Source organism: Polypterus senegalus, chromosome 8 (assembly GCF_016835505.1).
Source record: "Polypterus senegalus isolate Bchr_013 chromosome 8, ASM1683550v1, whole genome shotgun sequence".
Lineage (NCBI taxonomy): Eukaryota > Metazoa > Chordata > Cladistia > Polypteriformes > Polypteridae > Polypterus > Polypterus senegalus.
Window position 1 is genome coordinate 111,484,744 of NC_053161.1, and position 17,247 is coordinate 111,501,990.

The 17,247-nt window shown below is 35.6% G+C and overlaps 2 protein-coding genes across 2 annotated transcripts in view; one reads left to right on the forward strand and one right to left on the reverse strand.

Moving 5' to 3' along the window:
* Positions 1 to 17,247, reverse strand: part of pwp1 (PWP1 homolog, endonuclein) — a 65,988-nt gene that overhangs the window by 13,261 nt on the left and 35,480 nt on the right. The window contains exons 7-9 of the mRNA XM_039761619.1: positions 15,279 to 15,409; positions 15,001 to 15,071; positions 14,305 to 14,401 (exon numbers count right to left, since the gene is read on the reverse strand). Of these exons, the coding sequence (XP_039617553.1) occupies positions 14,305 to 14,401; positions 15,001 to 15,071; positions 15,279 to 15,409 (299 nt within the window). The remainder of the gene's footprint in view (positions 1 to 14,304; positions 14,402 to 15,000; positions 15,072 to 15,278; positions 15,410 to 17,247) is intronic.
* LOC120533659 (complement C1q tumor necrosis factor-related protein 4-like) lies at positions 9,477 to 10,553 on the forward strand. The gene is made up of 2 exons (XM_039760559.1): positions 9,477 to 9,972; positions 10,051 to 10,553. The coding sequence occupies exons 1-2, from the start codon at positions 9,477 to 9,479 to the stop codon at positions 10,551 to 10,553; spliced, it is 999 nt and encodes a 332-aa protein (XP_039616493.1).

Consider the following 17,247-nt stretch of genomic DNA (forward strand, 5'->3'; position numbering starts at 1 on the left):
CTCATACAAGATGCTGCTGTGCCATGTGCGACCTTCGATGAAATAATTTATTGTAGCACTACTGTCTCTTTCAAACGTACTAACCTCCAATTCCTGTCCTTACTTTTCTTTCCCCAAATACCCAATCGCCACACAATCAGCTCTGTAACAGACGTTAAGCCATCTGTAAGCTTACAACGGCGATTCTTCAAAACTTTTAAGGAACAATGAAATATCTTCATAGTACGTGTTTAATTATTCTATCCTTCTATCCTTCCAGTGTCGCGCCAGCCACAGTAAATATACAGCACAAGGCAGAAACAGTACGTGAACTTGCTAGCGCTGTGGTACCGTGTCCTCACATGTTTAAATTATTAACAATACAGATTATTTAAATGAAGTTAAAATTTTATCTGTATAATATAATCAACATATTTTGCAGCATTTCATCTTAAAAATTATATCGTCATCATATGTAAATACGCACTTTATAAAGTGGCGCAGGTTGTGCAATATTATAACTGTAGTGAAAGTTTACTGTGGGGTAATTGTACTTATCAGTACAAACAGTTCTACAAGGAGCAATTGATTAAGTGCGTTTATAGTTCTTGGGATGAAACTGTTTCTGAACCGCAAGGTCCATACAGAAAAGGCTTTGAAACGTTTTGCCGTGGCTGAGGCAGTGTGTGCTTGATGCTGTATACCAATAATATAAGATACAGATACACCGATAATTCTCTTTCTGATCAGCTGCTGCTGTGATTCACACTCAGATACAGTGATATAAATACTCCGAGTGGTGCAGTGAGAATAATATGAAAAAAGATGATCCGCTGTGGCAACCCTTAACGGGAGCAGCTGAAAGAAGAAAAAGAAGATGGTGCAGTGAGAGTAACAACGCTAAAGCAGCTATGGTATTTGGAATAGTTTGACCATTTCATGGACCATTATATTGTTACAGGTTAATTACGATCAGATGCATTAAACTAAAAAACAATATGCGGTTTAGATGCAGCCGCGTCAGGGATGTTGATCTAAAACAGAAATATAAATCACACAGGAACAGTAGCATTGCTTTGATGCTGGGTGCTGCCAGTCTTCAAAACCGAGCGCAGAACTTACGTACGACAGGCTATGAGGTACCGTGGAAATGTGCGTGGCTTTACACCAATTTAAAGTTTTATACATCACGATTTGAACATGGAAACGTTCTTACACAACATTTCTGTGCATACGCAGCGTTTATACATGAGGCCCCTGGTGCTTCCGTTTCTTACTATATAGTTGTGAGACATGGACGCTATCCAGTGAACCGAGACAAACACTGGACTCCTTTGGTACTGTGTCTCTCCGGAAAATCCTTGGGTACCGTTGGCTTGGCTTTGTGTCGAATGAGCGGTTGCTCATGGAGTCCCGAATGAGGCACATTACCTGCATTGTGAGGGACCATCAGTTATAGCACTATGGCCATGTGGCGCGTTTCCCCCGAGGGTGATCCAGCTCATAAGATCCTCATTGTTGGGGACCCAAGTGGCTGGACCAGGCCAAGGGATACCCACGTAACACCTGGCTGCGGCATATAGAGTGTCATTTCCGGAGGGTAGGACTGGACTGCTTGTCTGCCTGGGGGGTTGCCAACCAGGATCCTGAGCTGTTTCGACGTGTAGTGAGTGCGGCAACGCAATGTACCAGTGCATGCTCCCCAACTTGACTTGACTTCCTATATTTCAAAATTTTAAGTTATTACTAAAAAGCATAACATTTTCACAGCATGGTATCACCGTCAATTAAAAAATAATGACTATTTCAGCCTAAGATGAGAATCCCTCATGTTGTCTTTCAACTAACCTCCATGAGTTTGAAAATGTGTCAAAATGGCTTTTCTATTACATTTAAGAACTGTTATCTTTGCAACATTATCAAGAAACAAGATAGAGGAATATTTTTATTTTACATTGACCGTGATGTCAGCATGGGCACTTGAGAGACTTCACAGTATTTTTAAAAAAAAAAAACACAAGGATAGAAATGAGAAAAAAAAATGTAAAAGAATTTGTAAAACGTCAGTCCAGGGCATGCCCTTCGGCATAAATGCTGTGTGTATCAATCATTGTAAGAGACAATCTTAGAATGTTAATGTTAAATTCATCTAAGCATTTTGCTTAACACTAGAATTACTAGAGTCTACGAAAAAACTTGTAGATCCGGCCCACCTTAAAACCGTTTTCACCTCTCCGCCACCGTCTTTTGTCTTCTAAATGTGCTGATTAAGACAAGCAGCAAGCAGCCGGCTATTCCATCCCCCACCGTTGCAGAACGCTCACGAAGTTCTCCCAGCTCATGCCTTGTTTGATTATCTGGGAGTGAGTGAACTGCTGGAGTTTTAGAGTGGAAATAATAAATCGTTATTTGGAACACATGCAGCGGGGAACTCGGGTCTCTGAGGCACAACAAGCCTGCTGCGTTCTGAGAAAAAAATCTTAGCGTGCTACACCATGGAAGCTGTTGTATTGTTCTTGAACCTTTTGTGAAAATGTTTATTTGATCTTTGGAAATCAGGTTTCACACATTCTATAGTTTATGCCTATATTTTGTAACATTTATTATTAAAATATGAAAAAGTTTCTGTTTTAACAATGTGTTTACACAGATTACTGTAGAAACAGAACACACATGAAATGCATCTATTATTTCAACGCTAAAACTCCAGCAGTTTTGTCACTCCCAGATAATCAAACAAGGCATGAGCTGGGAAAACTTAGTGAGCATTCTGCGACGGTGGGGGATGGAATAGCTGGCTGCTCGCTGCTCATCTTAATCGGCACATTTAGAAGACGACAGTGGTGGAGAGGTGAGAACGGTTTTAAGGTGGGCCAGATCTACGAGTTTTTTCATAGACTCTGGTAATTCTAGTGTTAATTTGAACAGAATTTAGGTTTAGCATACCTACACAGATAATAAAAGATTTTGTTTTATCCCCTGTAAACTAACTTGGTAATGTAATATTCTTAATACTCTGCTATATTCCTCATGTGACAATAGAATGCTATCAGACTGTTAGATAAATAAATTACAAAACGAACTGTGAGATTAGATTGAGGTATAGAGGCATATAGCTTTACAACTTTACACATAAATGCCCAAAGGTATGTTCTAGTGAATGTGATAGAAACATAAAGAAATTATGTACAATGCGTACAGTTAAAGTTAGAAGTTTACACACACCAAGATTTTTTTTAACACTAAAATTCCCATCAAAAATGTTGTTCCCCAACACACGCAAGAAAAATCGTATGTCCTTATCAGCGCAGCAGATAACCGCCTTTGTTTTGCAAATGTGTCAATTAGCAATGCTGAACCTGCACTTGCCCATCCTCCATTCAGCCAGCATAACACCTGGAATATAAACACTTTCACCCAAGGTATAACGAAGTAAGTACAATTTTATTCAAGAATAAAAAATGAATTAAAAAGAAATTGTTCAAATGACATTGCTGTAAAAGAGTTCAGAATGTCCAAATGGGAAAGTTGCTATATAAATAAAATGCATTGTTATTATTTTATTAAATATCGTTTTCAAACAAATGTGATTCAAATTCAAGCAGTTAGATTTAATATGATAAATAAATTTCATATGAGTAATAGTCTGTGTCTCAGTAAGTCATTTACACAGATAGTTGCAGATATGGAATACATTATCAAATGTTTGAACTGTATTTCAAATAACAATATTTCATTACCTATACAATTCCTTACAACTCTTTGCTATGTAAAATCTTCCATGTAAACTTGAGCTGTAAATGACAGAAGTCTGGCTGTGATGAGGAGGGTCACTGTGTCAGGAAGGGCATTATGTTGTCTGAATGGGGGATGGGTGAGTGCAGGTTCAGCATTGCTAATTGACATATTTGCAGTTCAGTGGGCAGTTGCTTGCCTGTGTGCATTTGGGAGGCTTTTCAGGAAGAACGAAAAAATTCATAGACTCACTAAGTAACACCTCCACTGATATTATACCAACAAACTATAAACTTGGCATATTGTTTAAGACATCTACTTTGCACAGGACAAAAGTAATTTTTTCCAACAATGTTCACAGTCAGATTATTAAACTTTTTGTTGACTATATCACAGTTCCAGTGGATTACAAGTTTACATGCAATTTGTTAACTGTGCCTTTAAACAGATTGGAAAAATTTTAAAAATGGTATTAAAGCCTTCAGCAATTAAGATATTTGGAATTCAGGTTTCACACTTTATACACTTCATGTCTACATTTTGTCAATTATTACCAAAACATGAAAAATGTTTCTGTTTTAACAATGTGTTTACATAGAATGTTGTAGACACCGAACACACATGAAATGCAAGTGTTCCAAATAACAATATAGTATTAATAAAAGGTATCATTTTGTTTGACTTATCACTCTATACAACTCTAAGCAACTGACACGCAGGTAAACAAACTTGAGCTAAGACAACTGTACGGGGGGTGATAGTAGGCTGTTTGCTGCTTATCAACACATTTAAAGGACAAAAGACGCTGACAGAGAGGTGCGAAGCGTTTTAAGGTGGGACGGATCAACAAGTTTTTTCGTAGGCTCTGGTAATTCTAGTGTTAATGACTTGTGACTTGACTCAGACTTAAGATAAATGACTTATGAAGTGTGAGGTTATAGCACACTACAAAGAATAGAATGGTCAACTCCAAGATCTGCAGGTCAAAAAAAAAACAAATCACAGATGCAGCAACAATATTAAAAAAAAAATTATTTCAAGATGCATAAATATAGTTATGCTTGCTAGAGAGCTGACCATAAATACTGTGATTAAAGCATCACTGATCTAATGAATATACCACTTTAGTGGTGGAACCCACAGCCTGTTTAGATACTGTGTGTATTAGACACACTGCATAAATGAGGAAACAATGGAAAGCCAATAATACACATGCAAATTACTTCAAAGTAAATCTATTATTTTATATAACAGTTGCTGTCACATCTTATTAGGAATTTTCTTCCCAGCGAAAGTCTATTCTTACACTAGATCTTGCTTTATTAAATCCAGCAACCTGATTTGCTTGAATATATTCACCATAAACTTTGAGACTTGACTTGAAACATGAAGGTCAGGACTTGAAGGTTACACAAGACAGCTGTGTAGTGTGCTATAATTTTCTATAACCTACTAAAATGCAGACTTTATGTAAGTATATTAAACTAGGAACTTGAAAGCAAATCTTCCTGAATGATGTAGGTTACATTTACACAAAGCATAAATTAATGTTAAAAAAAAAAAAAAAGTTAGAAAAAAACAAAAGTTTTTTAATTAAAATGCAAGGCTCATATTTAAACTGCACATAGAAAAAAACTACATTTCCTACAAGATTAAAAACAATATAAACCAGATATTCCAAAAAACTACTATAATAGAAAACTCTAATAAAGAGCTATGGTAACTTGTAACTTTCTCATTCAGATAACTGTTGCGGCAAAGTATAGTGGGCAGAACTTCACTTCCTCACATTTCCCATCATGAAGATTTGACTATCACTATATGTACCACTTCTGATCATATAAGCCTGCTACTGCAGCTTTCTAGTATAGCATAAATTAAACAACTCCTATTGATAGTTACTATTAAGGAGATAATAGTTATGGGGAAAAAAAGGGTAGATGCTGCTATAAAATAATTTATATAATTTATTTTGATAACTTAGAAACAATTTTCCATCCAAAATACTATAGCTATTGGCATTTAAATGATATTACCAAATTTCCATTTCCTATACAGGACAAAAACTTGTGTTTGGAAATTTAATAATATCAAGGCAATTAATTCTGAGACAATGGTACAAAAAAATTGCCCTAAATGAAACCACAGATACAGTGGGTAGCATTGGTCAGCACCTCCCTTATCTATGTCATTCATCACCTTTTTAGTCCACTGTCATTTTTGTTGTGGGCAATGAAGCTTGGTAAATTTGTTGGCCACGGACTTCAAATGCTTTGGTAAGCTACTAGAAAAGAGCCGCAGACTTTCACACCATTCTAAACATGCAGAGGGACAGTTGGGTTGATACCATCATTTCTCTTCTTCAGGTCAGTTTTTAAAATCTTTCTTTTCTACATATTATTTCATCTAAAATTTTAGAAATATAAATGAAAATCACTATTAATGTAATAATTGTATTGCCTTTCCATGTACAAGTTTATTAGTCTACATTTGCTCATGGTACAATTTCACAATGCAAATAATTGTTGGAATATATCTTAATAAAACTGTAAATACAACTGTTGTTTTTAATACCATTATACTTCTACAGATAAAACTTTGCACTCTCTTTCTAAAACTCATGCGGAATTATTCTCATATTCTTAATGCTTTCACAAAACCAATACACAAACAACTTTTCCACTATCAAAACCCAGCCCTGTTGAATGCACTGAGGGCACATTTGTTTCCCATCGTTAGCATCATAGACATGTAGTTAATCATTAATGATGAACTGTTCAGGTGGCAATATACGGTTTGGAACATTGATAAAAACATTCTACTCTCTACAATAGCTTATTGGGTTAAAAGTAACTCTGAAAATAAAACAGCAGAATAGAGGAAACAGACAAATTATACGTAAACTGTGTGCTCTATAATATATTACCTACAGGATGATAAGAAAATTGTACAATTCCCAATAGTTTAATCATTTCCAAAGATGTGGTTTTGGTTTTGAAAAGAAGGTACTACGCAAGAACATAATTAGAACAGTAAAAAAATATTTTTTTTAAAAAAAAAAAAGTAGCATTTTAAAAAGTATGTGAAAAAAGACATATTACTACATTATTTATTTCAGCACTGACATAGATATATTATTTATAGTTATACATAGATTTCTTTAATCCCTTGTCATTGCATATTCTGTTAGATGTGAATGTTACAAGTTATTTTTATGCAACATCATACATGTACAATTATTGCCAAGCTATGCAGAATACAGAGTATGCCGATTATTGTCAAGTGTAAAAATGTTTTAAGTATCCCAACTTTACTATGGAGTGATGATAATTTAAATTACAGGGTTCTCTGTTAGCTCTCCTGCAATCTTCCATTTAGCCCCCCAAGCAAAACATTCTGGTCTGGTGTCTGCTCTTAAAGACTATTTCACTCATATTCTTGGTTAAATGTGCTATTGGTCTGACATGCATGAACAGCTAAATAAGCATTTAGTTTAACGCATTCTCTTGGTGCACACAACCGGACAAAATGTAAGCACATTCAAAGCAAATCTGTCTTCCATTGAGCTTTTCTTTCTAATGACTTGTATTAGTTTTGACAGTGTTGCAAATGCTGTTCCTAACTGCATATTTATACATGTACTTGATCATGCAGAAACTCAATGGGTCCAGTTCTCAGGCTCAAGTAGGTTTTGAGAGGAAAATATGCTTTGATAAAAGTACAAATTATAAAAGTGGAAGAAAAATAAGATCATTTACAATACTAACAAAGTGTCCATGTCTGTCACTGTTTGAGATGATTCTCTAATCAGCTTACAAACTTGCCACTGTTCTTCTGTTTCAGCAAACAGCGCACAGATTTGAAGATGGTCTAAACAAATAACATTTTGCAAAAGTACTGTGTAGAGCTGCTCTCTATTTTAAGGCAGAAATACAAAGTTACTTACATCAGGAAAACTGAATACTGTATGTAGGGCAAAAAACCCTTACAAGATCAAACCGTGCAGCACAATGACAGAATGTCCTTTTCCACTATCATTTTTCTTTGTAGAAGTAGCAAATGATCAGTATTAAGAACCAACGTGGACTTTTGCAAAGAAAGCTCAAATCATCTCAATGAGCTAGAAAACTGAAGAAGAAACATCTATGATGACAGAAACAATAATAAATTTTAAAAAGTCTGCATATGACCAAAAAATGAAGCAAAATTACTGATTTTGCAAAATCAAAAAAAAAAACAAAACAATATTACAGTCCTTAACATAAAAGGATAGATAAAGTTCACAAGCTGTATTAGTGTCCTACAAGGGACAAAAATGTCTACAAGCCCTGCTCATGCTACTTTATTGTTATGTATTGACCTGTTTTTCTGTTGTCAATTAGTACTAACACCTGCTGCCTCAATTCTCAACTTATTTTCATCGATAAAAAAAAAAAAAAAGTGAATTTTGCACAATTATCTTCCAGAACAATTGTATACTTTTGAAGATGTAATAATGCAATAAACATGTGAAATATATGAATACAATTACACAAATGCATCAGTAAAACATTATAATTACTGTGTTATAAGTTTTAAAGCATGACTTACTATAGTATAGGAGCAAGACAGAACATATTTTCATCACTTTGTGGTAGCCTAATTTTACAGACGTCAAACTCCTTTTTTTCTTCACATTCACAAAGTTCTTTACTGGTAGAAACAATATAGTCAAATTCACAATTTGGTACTGATCTCTACCTGTGTCATTTTTATTGTTATACCACTCACACCTCATTTTAAGTGGAGATGGAGTTCTCCACAGTCCTGTTGGGATCAGAGGTGGCCACTAGGGGGTGCTGCATGGGTCCCCGAGCCTGCATGGACGACTCTGCAGCCCTGCCCGGAAGTGAAATTGGAAATGGGTGATCAAGCACCTGGAGCACTTCCGATGTGGGCTATAAAAGGGGCCAGCAACCACCACTCAGCAGCCACAGTCGGACGGAGGAGGATGAAGGTTGACGGGAGGAGTGGTGGTGCCAGAAGAAATTGTATTGTGTGATTTACTGTGAGTGATTGTGGGACTGTGTTGTGGCTGTAGGGATTATGGGGAAGACAAGCCCTCCAGCTGAAGAAAAGAAGTCTTTTGTGTGTTTTACAAGTGCCTCTGTGTAGTCTGTGCTGGGTCGGGCACAATATAGCGTCTCATATCACAGTGGGTAGAAAAGGAAATGGTTATAAAAAAAAAAAAAAAAAAAAATAAAAAAAACAATGACTAAGTGTATATTTAGCGTTATTTATTACATGCAATTATGTGTTATAACAAATGTGTTATAAAAAAACAAAATCTTAAAAAGTCTTGGATAAATGTGGCATTTAATAGCTATTACATATAGGTAAATCAGTAAAGAAGAAAAATCATTTTTATTTAAACAGTTTAATACCATGTTCAAGCTTAGTCTCTGTAATGTGGTCACACTGCAGTGAGTGTGTACAGGGGTCAGGAGACTTCATGATGCTAAAAGATATCACTGCTATCAGGAGAAAGTGCAGGGGATGAAGTCTAACCAGCAGTACAGATTTTTATTTGGCAAATGTTATATTAGGCTTCAATGAGTATGTACTTCAATATATACCTTGTCAATACTAAATGCAGTTTAAGAAATAATTTTGTTGAAAAGCGTAGCTCATATAAAAGGAATATACCTTTTACTCAAGTGAATTCTAGAAATTATAAAATGTACATGCTAATAATTATTCAATTTCATTTTTTGTAGGTATACATGGCGACAAAAACAGTTTTTCTCTTAATCAGCTTGACTATCGTCACAAAGGGTTGGACAGGATCAGCTGACATGCAATCAGAGATGTGCTTAAGTTATCGGTCTGCTTTTTCCGCAGCCAGGACAAGCAGTATGGTAGGGGGACTCCAAAAAACAGTCACTTTTGACAAGCTATTTGTTAACATTGGAGGCGATTTCAACCCAGACACAGGAAGGTTTTGCTGCAGGATACCAGGAGCCTACTACTTTGCATTTACAGTTGGAAAGTATCCTAAAAAGATACTCTCTGTTATGTTAGTAAAAAATGGCCAGGAGGTTCAAGCTATTGCCTACGATGAACACAAATGCAAACAGCGCAAGGTACAGAGTCAAAGTATCATGCTTAGCTTGGAATCCATGGACACTGTATGGCTTCTGCTCCATGACAATCCTAAATTTGGACTGTATAGTAATGCAGGGACATATACTACCTTTACTGGTTATTTGGTGTATCCAGAGATCTACAGCATTGACCTAAATAACTATTTATCTCCACACACCCACAGTCATTTTTCAGGATGCTCAAAAGTTGAAAATACTGATTCTACGAAGGAGTTAAGAGAAATACATCCACAGAAAAAATTTCACTCAGCATTTTCTGTGGCAAGAACTAAATCATTACTTGGAGAACGCACAAAAGAAGAAAGCAAAAAAGCAATTACCTTTGATGTGGAATACATCAATATTGGGGATAACCTAAACAAGTCATCTGGTCAGTTTATATGCAAGGTTCCTGGGGCTTATTATTTCTCCTTTAATGTTGGAAAACACCCTTTAAGGGCGGTTTCTGTCAAGTTAATGAAGAACTATAATGAGGTCCAAGCCATGATATTTGATGATAACAGTTCTATGAGCAGGGAGATGCAAAGCCAAAGTTTAATGCTCTCTTTAAAACAAGGTGATGTGATCTGGCTATATAGTCAACAAGATGAACAATATGGAATATACAGTAATCATGGCAAGTATATAACATTTACAGGATTTCTCCTCTATCCTGATGAAAGCAGACTATATACCAACAAGCTAGAAAAAACATAATCATACTGCCTATTGCCTTCAGAAAGTCCAACAACTGGGACTGTCTTTCATAACATAATAACATTGCAATAACAAATTTAGCCAGTGCAGCATTTATCACTTTAAGCATTTCCTTTTACATGAGTTGATATATTATTTTCATTATAATTTGTTGCTATTTTCAAATATTCAGTGTTTATCTTGTTAGTTCCGATACTGTGCATTGCAAACCGCTGTGCAAAAATACTTTTACTGGTTTTTAATGTGGTAGTGATTTAACTTCTTTACACCGAGAGCAGTCACATTTTGTTAACATTACCTGAAACTATTATTTAGTGTGATACATATATGTGATCTTTATTTCTTTATTTGAATATGCCTGGAAATATGTGGAAAGTGACATTAATTAATAATGTTAAATTTGCTATATTAGGTAGTATGTTAATAAACACAAATTTTAGTAATCTTACTGACAGATAATAATGTGATCAATATAAAAAATCATGCAAAACAAAAAAAAAAAAAAAAAGAAAGAACTGAAGGAAAGAAGCAAAGCTTTAACACTATACAGCTATATCATCATCATGATAAAAACCTGGTCAGAAAAACATTGTGGAAAGTGACATGCACAAAAACCAAATAGTACATTAATAAAGAGATACATAAAGTATGAATTAATTTATGAATATTATGAAAAGGTCTGCTTAGATACAAGGTTTAGAAAAAAGAATGTGAACATTAGAATGCAAATCATAATGCTTTTTACATCATCCACATTTTTCAGTCTTCATGTGCATATGTAACAATTATAAGGGAACCCATCTATCATTTTATTTCTGTACATCTGATAAAAAGTTTGTTTACCATCCACTAGCTCTGGCCCAAATGCTGCCAAATCAAAAATAGTACATTTTGCAGTGCATGGTAGGGAATGGTGACATGGAAGGGCATTTACATGCACATTTGGGTTAGATTAAATGCTAATATATCCCAATAACCTAGAACAACATTAGTTTACAATATTAAAACAACATTTACACTATAATTAAACTCAAATCAAATTCTACCAGTAATATTTAACCCACATCTGAATTTTGTACTGTTAATACAACTACTGGTAAGGAACATTTCTGTTCTGTTGCTGTAGGTGTTTAAAAAAAGTATATCTGCCGTCTTAAATAATCAACTTGCTGCGATACAGACTACAAAACATCTGTGAATAATAAATTATAGTGATGATTTTACAGTGGTTTCCAGCAAAAATGACTGAACATAAACTAAAATCAAGTAACTTGAAAGTAACAATAGCTACAAAAGCACTGATCACATTGACAGTTTTACATTACTTCCATAAGTATACTTTTGGTTACTTCTACTGCAATATCTAACTTTTAGAAATTCATGCCACTTAAGAATACAGTAACTGAACACAAAAATTAGACATTATGATACCAATAAGAAGTTTTAGGTTCGCTCTCTCTCATTTAATAATTTTAACTTAAAAACAAGCAGGATGTAGCCCACCTACCATGCTCGTAAATTAAGTAACTAGCTGTATGGCTCACTACAAAATGGCTCTGCAACAGCCACGAAAGGGAACTCCATTTTACTTTACTGTAGATTACATCCATTTTTATTTACATTCCACTCCAAGTGGACAGTAATGCATGCTGCTTCAGTGTGGTCATTCTGCCTGCCACTACACATCTGATAAGCTACTGCATATTACTGGCTGAAATATTGGGCTCTAAATTGAAAATGATGGAGCGGTTTTCTATTTTTCACATAAAAACATGTGATAAAGTGGTAACTATGGAATTTATGCTTCAATAATTTTGACTTTTATATACAATAAGTGGTCCATAGTGTCTTTTAATTTGGTAAAGTGGCTCTCAGTTCAAACTATTTGGAAACTACTTTATTAGAACAATGAAGATACATAAAGTTTCACCAAGCTATGATTAGCAATGCCGAAATAAGAACTGACTGTAAAAGCTGAATTTATTAAATGAAAATATAAAATCTCAAATTTTAAATGTAATAAACTCCTGATATTTTTTTCAAATCTCAAATCTCTACCACCTTTCTTATAACTGTTCAAACTTTAAGACCATCTTTGTACATAAAATGTATTATTCCTATTATTAAATGAAAACTGCCCAGTTAACATTACTACTACGAGATTTCCGAATTCCTAAAAAACAGTCATTGTTCTGTTGTTTTTAAGCAGCCTTACACAACTAATCAGACTTTATTATTTTTGCCCATATTCCAAGCCAGAATGTGCCACTGAAATGGATGGCAAGAATTACTCGCAACTGAAGGCTGCATTCCATTCACTCCCATACCATCCAAATAGGCTTGGAATGTGCTCTCACTACATTTGTAACATTTTTGTTGTTACAATAATGAACATTAGTTTGATTTAATAAATATACAAGCATCATTTATGTAGTGCTTGCTGATTCAATTTTCAGCAATTAGGTATTCTGTTTTAGCCGGCTCAACAACAGTGCGACTCTGCGATAATGCACTTCCGACACATAATTTACTAACAGATTATTAGTGACATGAGCTGAGCCACACAGATGATAGAGGAATGTTTTGAAACATTAACTACATCCATTTTACTTCGGAATAAAACACATGGAGCAGCTCACTCTGTTATCATTGATATGTGAAAGGAAGGTGTCCTGAAAAAACATTGCCTTTCTCCCATCTATTACTGGAAGGACAAGCACCCTTCTTCCAATGGTCCTTAACTGGATATTTTGGTTATAAAATCTAAAAATATTGGTGACCTCAGAGAAGACCTGCTACTCCTTGAGTGACCTCTGGGTCCTCCCACAGAACAAGTACTATCCATCCATCCATTATCCAACCCGCTGAATCCGAACACTACTACAAGTACTAGGTATAGTAAATTACAAGATTATAATGTGTTGTCTCAGGAAATTAGAAACGGTTCCCTTGGCTGACCTAGAAATGCCCCACATGTATCTAGATACTGCAGCTAGGTGTAGGTTTGCATGGTCTGTAAAACAACATAATTATTTAAATGAATGAAAAAGAAACCTCGGGTTACAAAATAAGTTTAAACAAATGGCAGCCATAACTCTCCCAAATAACCAGGACTGAAAAATGAAAAACCTTTTGTTTGCTTAAAATGCTAGATGTTTATCACTTTTTTTTTTTTTAATACCAGGTATGTTATAGGAGCAGCGGCATCTTGTATACTCAATGAAACATCACTGTGCATCTTCACTAAAAGCATATAATATCACAGCACAAACTAAGTGTTCTTTTCTAGCTGATGTTTTGTGCAGTCTCATAGGATGTTTTTACTGCATAGAGTGGAATTTTCATTTAACTTAAAAGTTGAATTCTTCTATTATATCTAGTAGTTTCACAAATATACATTACACTCTTGTCAAAGTAGAATACAGTACTAAAGAAAATTCTACAGTTAAAACGCTGCCTAATTAAGTTTACTCTTACTCTTTATGTTTAGTGAAAAGAGTGAGCATTTGTAACACTTTTCCAGAAATCCATTCAAGTCAGTTTGATATAGTCTGAAGTTAGCGGTTTAACTTCTGTTTGTAAATCTAAAGAAAAAGAAAATTACACTAATTTAATTTTCTACTGAAGTTAATGCTAAAAATAGAATATTTAATACAGTATACATCCATTGACATGGCAGTTTTCAAAACAATTTGTCTAAGAATTGGTTTTTCAAATTCATTTTCCTTTTCAACATTAAGTTTGCCCTTACATTGTCTGTATGCACTGTGAGAGTTGATGCCATCTTGCCTTGAGCCATATCCCACAAAATTACAGTATTATCTGCAGATGCGCTTGCCAAAACATTCCTGAAAATGAACAGAACAAAACAGTCAATAGTTGTAAAATAATTAACATGAATTACAGAAATGTAAAACTGTTTTGTGAAAGGTAATCACAGTAGATCTAATCACGCATTTCATTCACAGGTGCAATGGGCCAAGGTCCTATTAATAATATTGTCCTGAGCAAGGCTGAGGTTTGTTGGGGAGGATTTTTTTTTTTTTTTTGTAATTTAAATTGCATTTATTAAACTTTCAAATTTCAAGTTCTAAAGTTGCTCTAAATAAAATTTAGGTCTTTAATATTTAACTGCCAAATATCTAAGACAGCACAGAAATCCACTTGGAGTCCAAGTTAGAGATGGATAACATACAAGTGCTTTTCTGTATGTTAATCAAAATGTTTCAATTTCCTGACTGATCACACTCACCAGATTCATTAAACCCAACACATTCTACAAGGTTATATCTACTGTCTTCCCACCAACCCTCTTTCTCTTGCTAAAAGAAGTGAACTGTAGTAAACCTACATTGAGCAATGTCTATATAAAAAATGTATAGAGTAAGTGTTCATCAATCTGAAAAGACACATCAGTGTATTTGACAAAATAACAGTCATATCATACCTAATGTGTTTGTTCCAGGACAAATCCAACACAGCATCTGAATGTCCCACTGTAGATTCTGCTGCCTGATTCTAAAATAAAAATCGACACAGCACTTAATTTACCTTTGTTCAATTAATTATCGCAAAAGGATCTGTTTGTTAACGCAGTCTTACAATATAAAATTGCAACAATTTTACTAGTTAATTCCATTAGAAATAAAAACATAAAAAAGACTGCTTGATATTTTGGCTGGTTTCCAAAGAAGGCATATTAATTATAAATTATTTGAAATGAACCTTTTTTTTGGACTTTTTCTTCTTTGCTTTTTTAGCATTCCCAAGAGAAAACACTGGTTCCAGGCAATCCACAACATCAAGGTCCCATACATCTATCACAGGAGTCATATTACCAACAGCAACATAATTACCTGGTGAATGATGGGGAAAAAAAAATAGAATAGCACATTATCTGATGGATAATCAAGACAATATAAGAGGTAGCTCTAAAGTACAATTGTTAGACTAGGACTGTTAATATAAATGTATAAATAGAGGAGGTTATATTTCATTAAAAGTGATGAGTGAACCCTGTTGAGTTGCCTGTGCTGAGAGTTCAGCAAAATCACATCAATGTTTGGGGACTATGCCGAACTCCTGGGGAATGAGGAAGGATGAACTGCACTAGTTTTGAGCAGATTATCATGGTGCAATGGTCTTTTAAATTTTACTGCAGAAAGGAAAGCACCTGGCAGCTATGCTGGACTGATTATTGTGGCCAGAAATGTGTTCTGCACTGTGAGGCAGCAGTGCTGACCAATGAGCCACCATACCTTGCCAAGATAAAATTATATCATGTATCGGGCTCCCTTGTCACCTTCTGGAGCTGGCGGAGTTACAAAGAAAAACTTTCACACAGCCTGAAGTCAGAGAAATGCTGGCTCAACTTCAGCTTTGCACAAATCATATAACCTGCTGTAATAAAAATCATTACAAGTGATTAACTACTTGATGCAATTTGCTTTACCCATCTAAGAAGCTTGGCTCATGCACTGTGTAGCACTGCCCCTCTGCAGCAAGGCAGCAATCTACAGGATACCTTTGAATTGTTCTAATTTCAGGAAGATAAACACACTCAGACTCCTTTAAAAATTAATCAAGTTGTGTTTTTTCTCTTGAAAGACTCCAAGTTCAAGAATAGTGTTTTCTTTAAAGAACGTATTTATTTGTGCAACTCTGTACCTGATACATGGCAATTAACAGAATTTAATATAAGAAATGTATCATTTACTGCAGGCAAAAGTATCAGGAAACATGAATTGAATGAGGATTGGCCCCACCACACCCAGTGCGCAGAAGAGCAACAAAAACTGAGAGACACAAAGTGGGACAGACAAGAGACCAATCTAGTCCCTGGAATTGGCAGTAGGGGCTGTAAATCTCTGCTGATCTAGGACTCATTCATTTTTATGAATGCCAGTTAGCCCACAGCTCACTCAGGTTCTCTTGTCCATGAGCACTCCACTCACAACTCTGAAAGACAGCTCAGACAGTAAAATGGAACACATGCAATCCAGTGCTTCTACTGCCAACCTGTGTCTGACTGGCTCATTCAGGATAGAAATGGTCTCTCCACACATCCAATAGGCCTCAAACAAGCGGCATATCCTCTGTTCCTTCTGGCTAGACTCCATAAACAACCCCATCCTGGTCTTTTACAAGGGTTCAAGGAGTGTGGCCACATGGTCATCATCCTTCTCTTTAATGGCTGTAATCCAAAGGTTCCTTCTAAAACATCACAGCATATGTGCAGTCATGTGGAAAAAGTGCACCCATCTCTTTCACCCCCCACTGCTGCTCCCCAGTATCCCTCCAACCCCTAACAAATGAAACAACACTCTTCACCAGCTCTCCATCCTGCTGTTGGTCCCATGCCTCCTCCTATTCTTTCTTCTTCTCCTGGCCAGGTTGTTTACTGAGCATATTTTCCTCTAGGACCTTTCCATCAGAAACACTACTGGTAGCACATCATTCCAGCCAGCATTATTCCGGCTGACAAACTTGGTAGCCTGCTCGAAAGGAGCACAACACTTTGCAGAGGTCCTCATCTGCTGCCACTGATCCACAGTAAAATATCCCAGTGGCAGTGCTTGGTACCTGGTGCCCTGCTATATCAGGCAGTGGCTGACTGCCCTATGCTGTTACAACAACAGTTCAACCATATAACAGTGGAGTCCCACTGCATTGCTACATCATAAACCAACCTGTG

Excerpts from the sequence above, each read along its gene's own strand:
- LOC120533659 (XM_039760559.1), top strand. The coding sequence starts at position 9,477 with ATGGCGACAAAAACAGTTTTTCTCTTAATCAGCTTGACTATCGTCACA. Across the intron at positions 9,973-10,050 it reads TGGTTATTTGGTGTATCCAG|ATACTGATTCTACGAAGGAG; the intron begins AGATCTACAGCA and ends CAAAAGTTGAAA.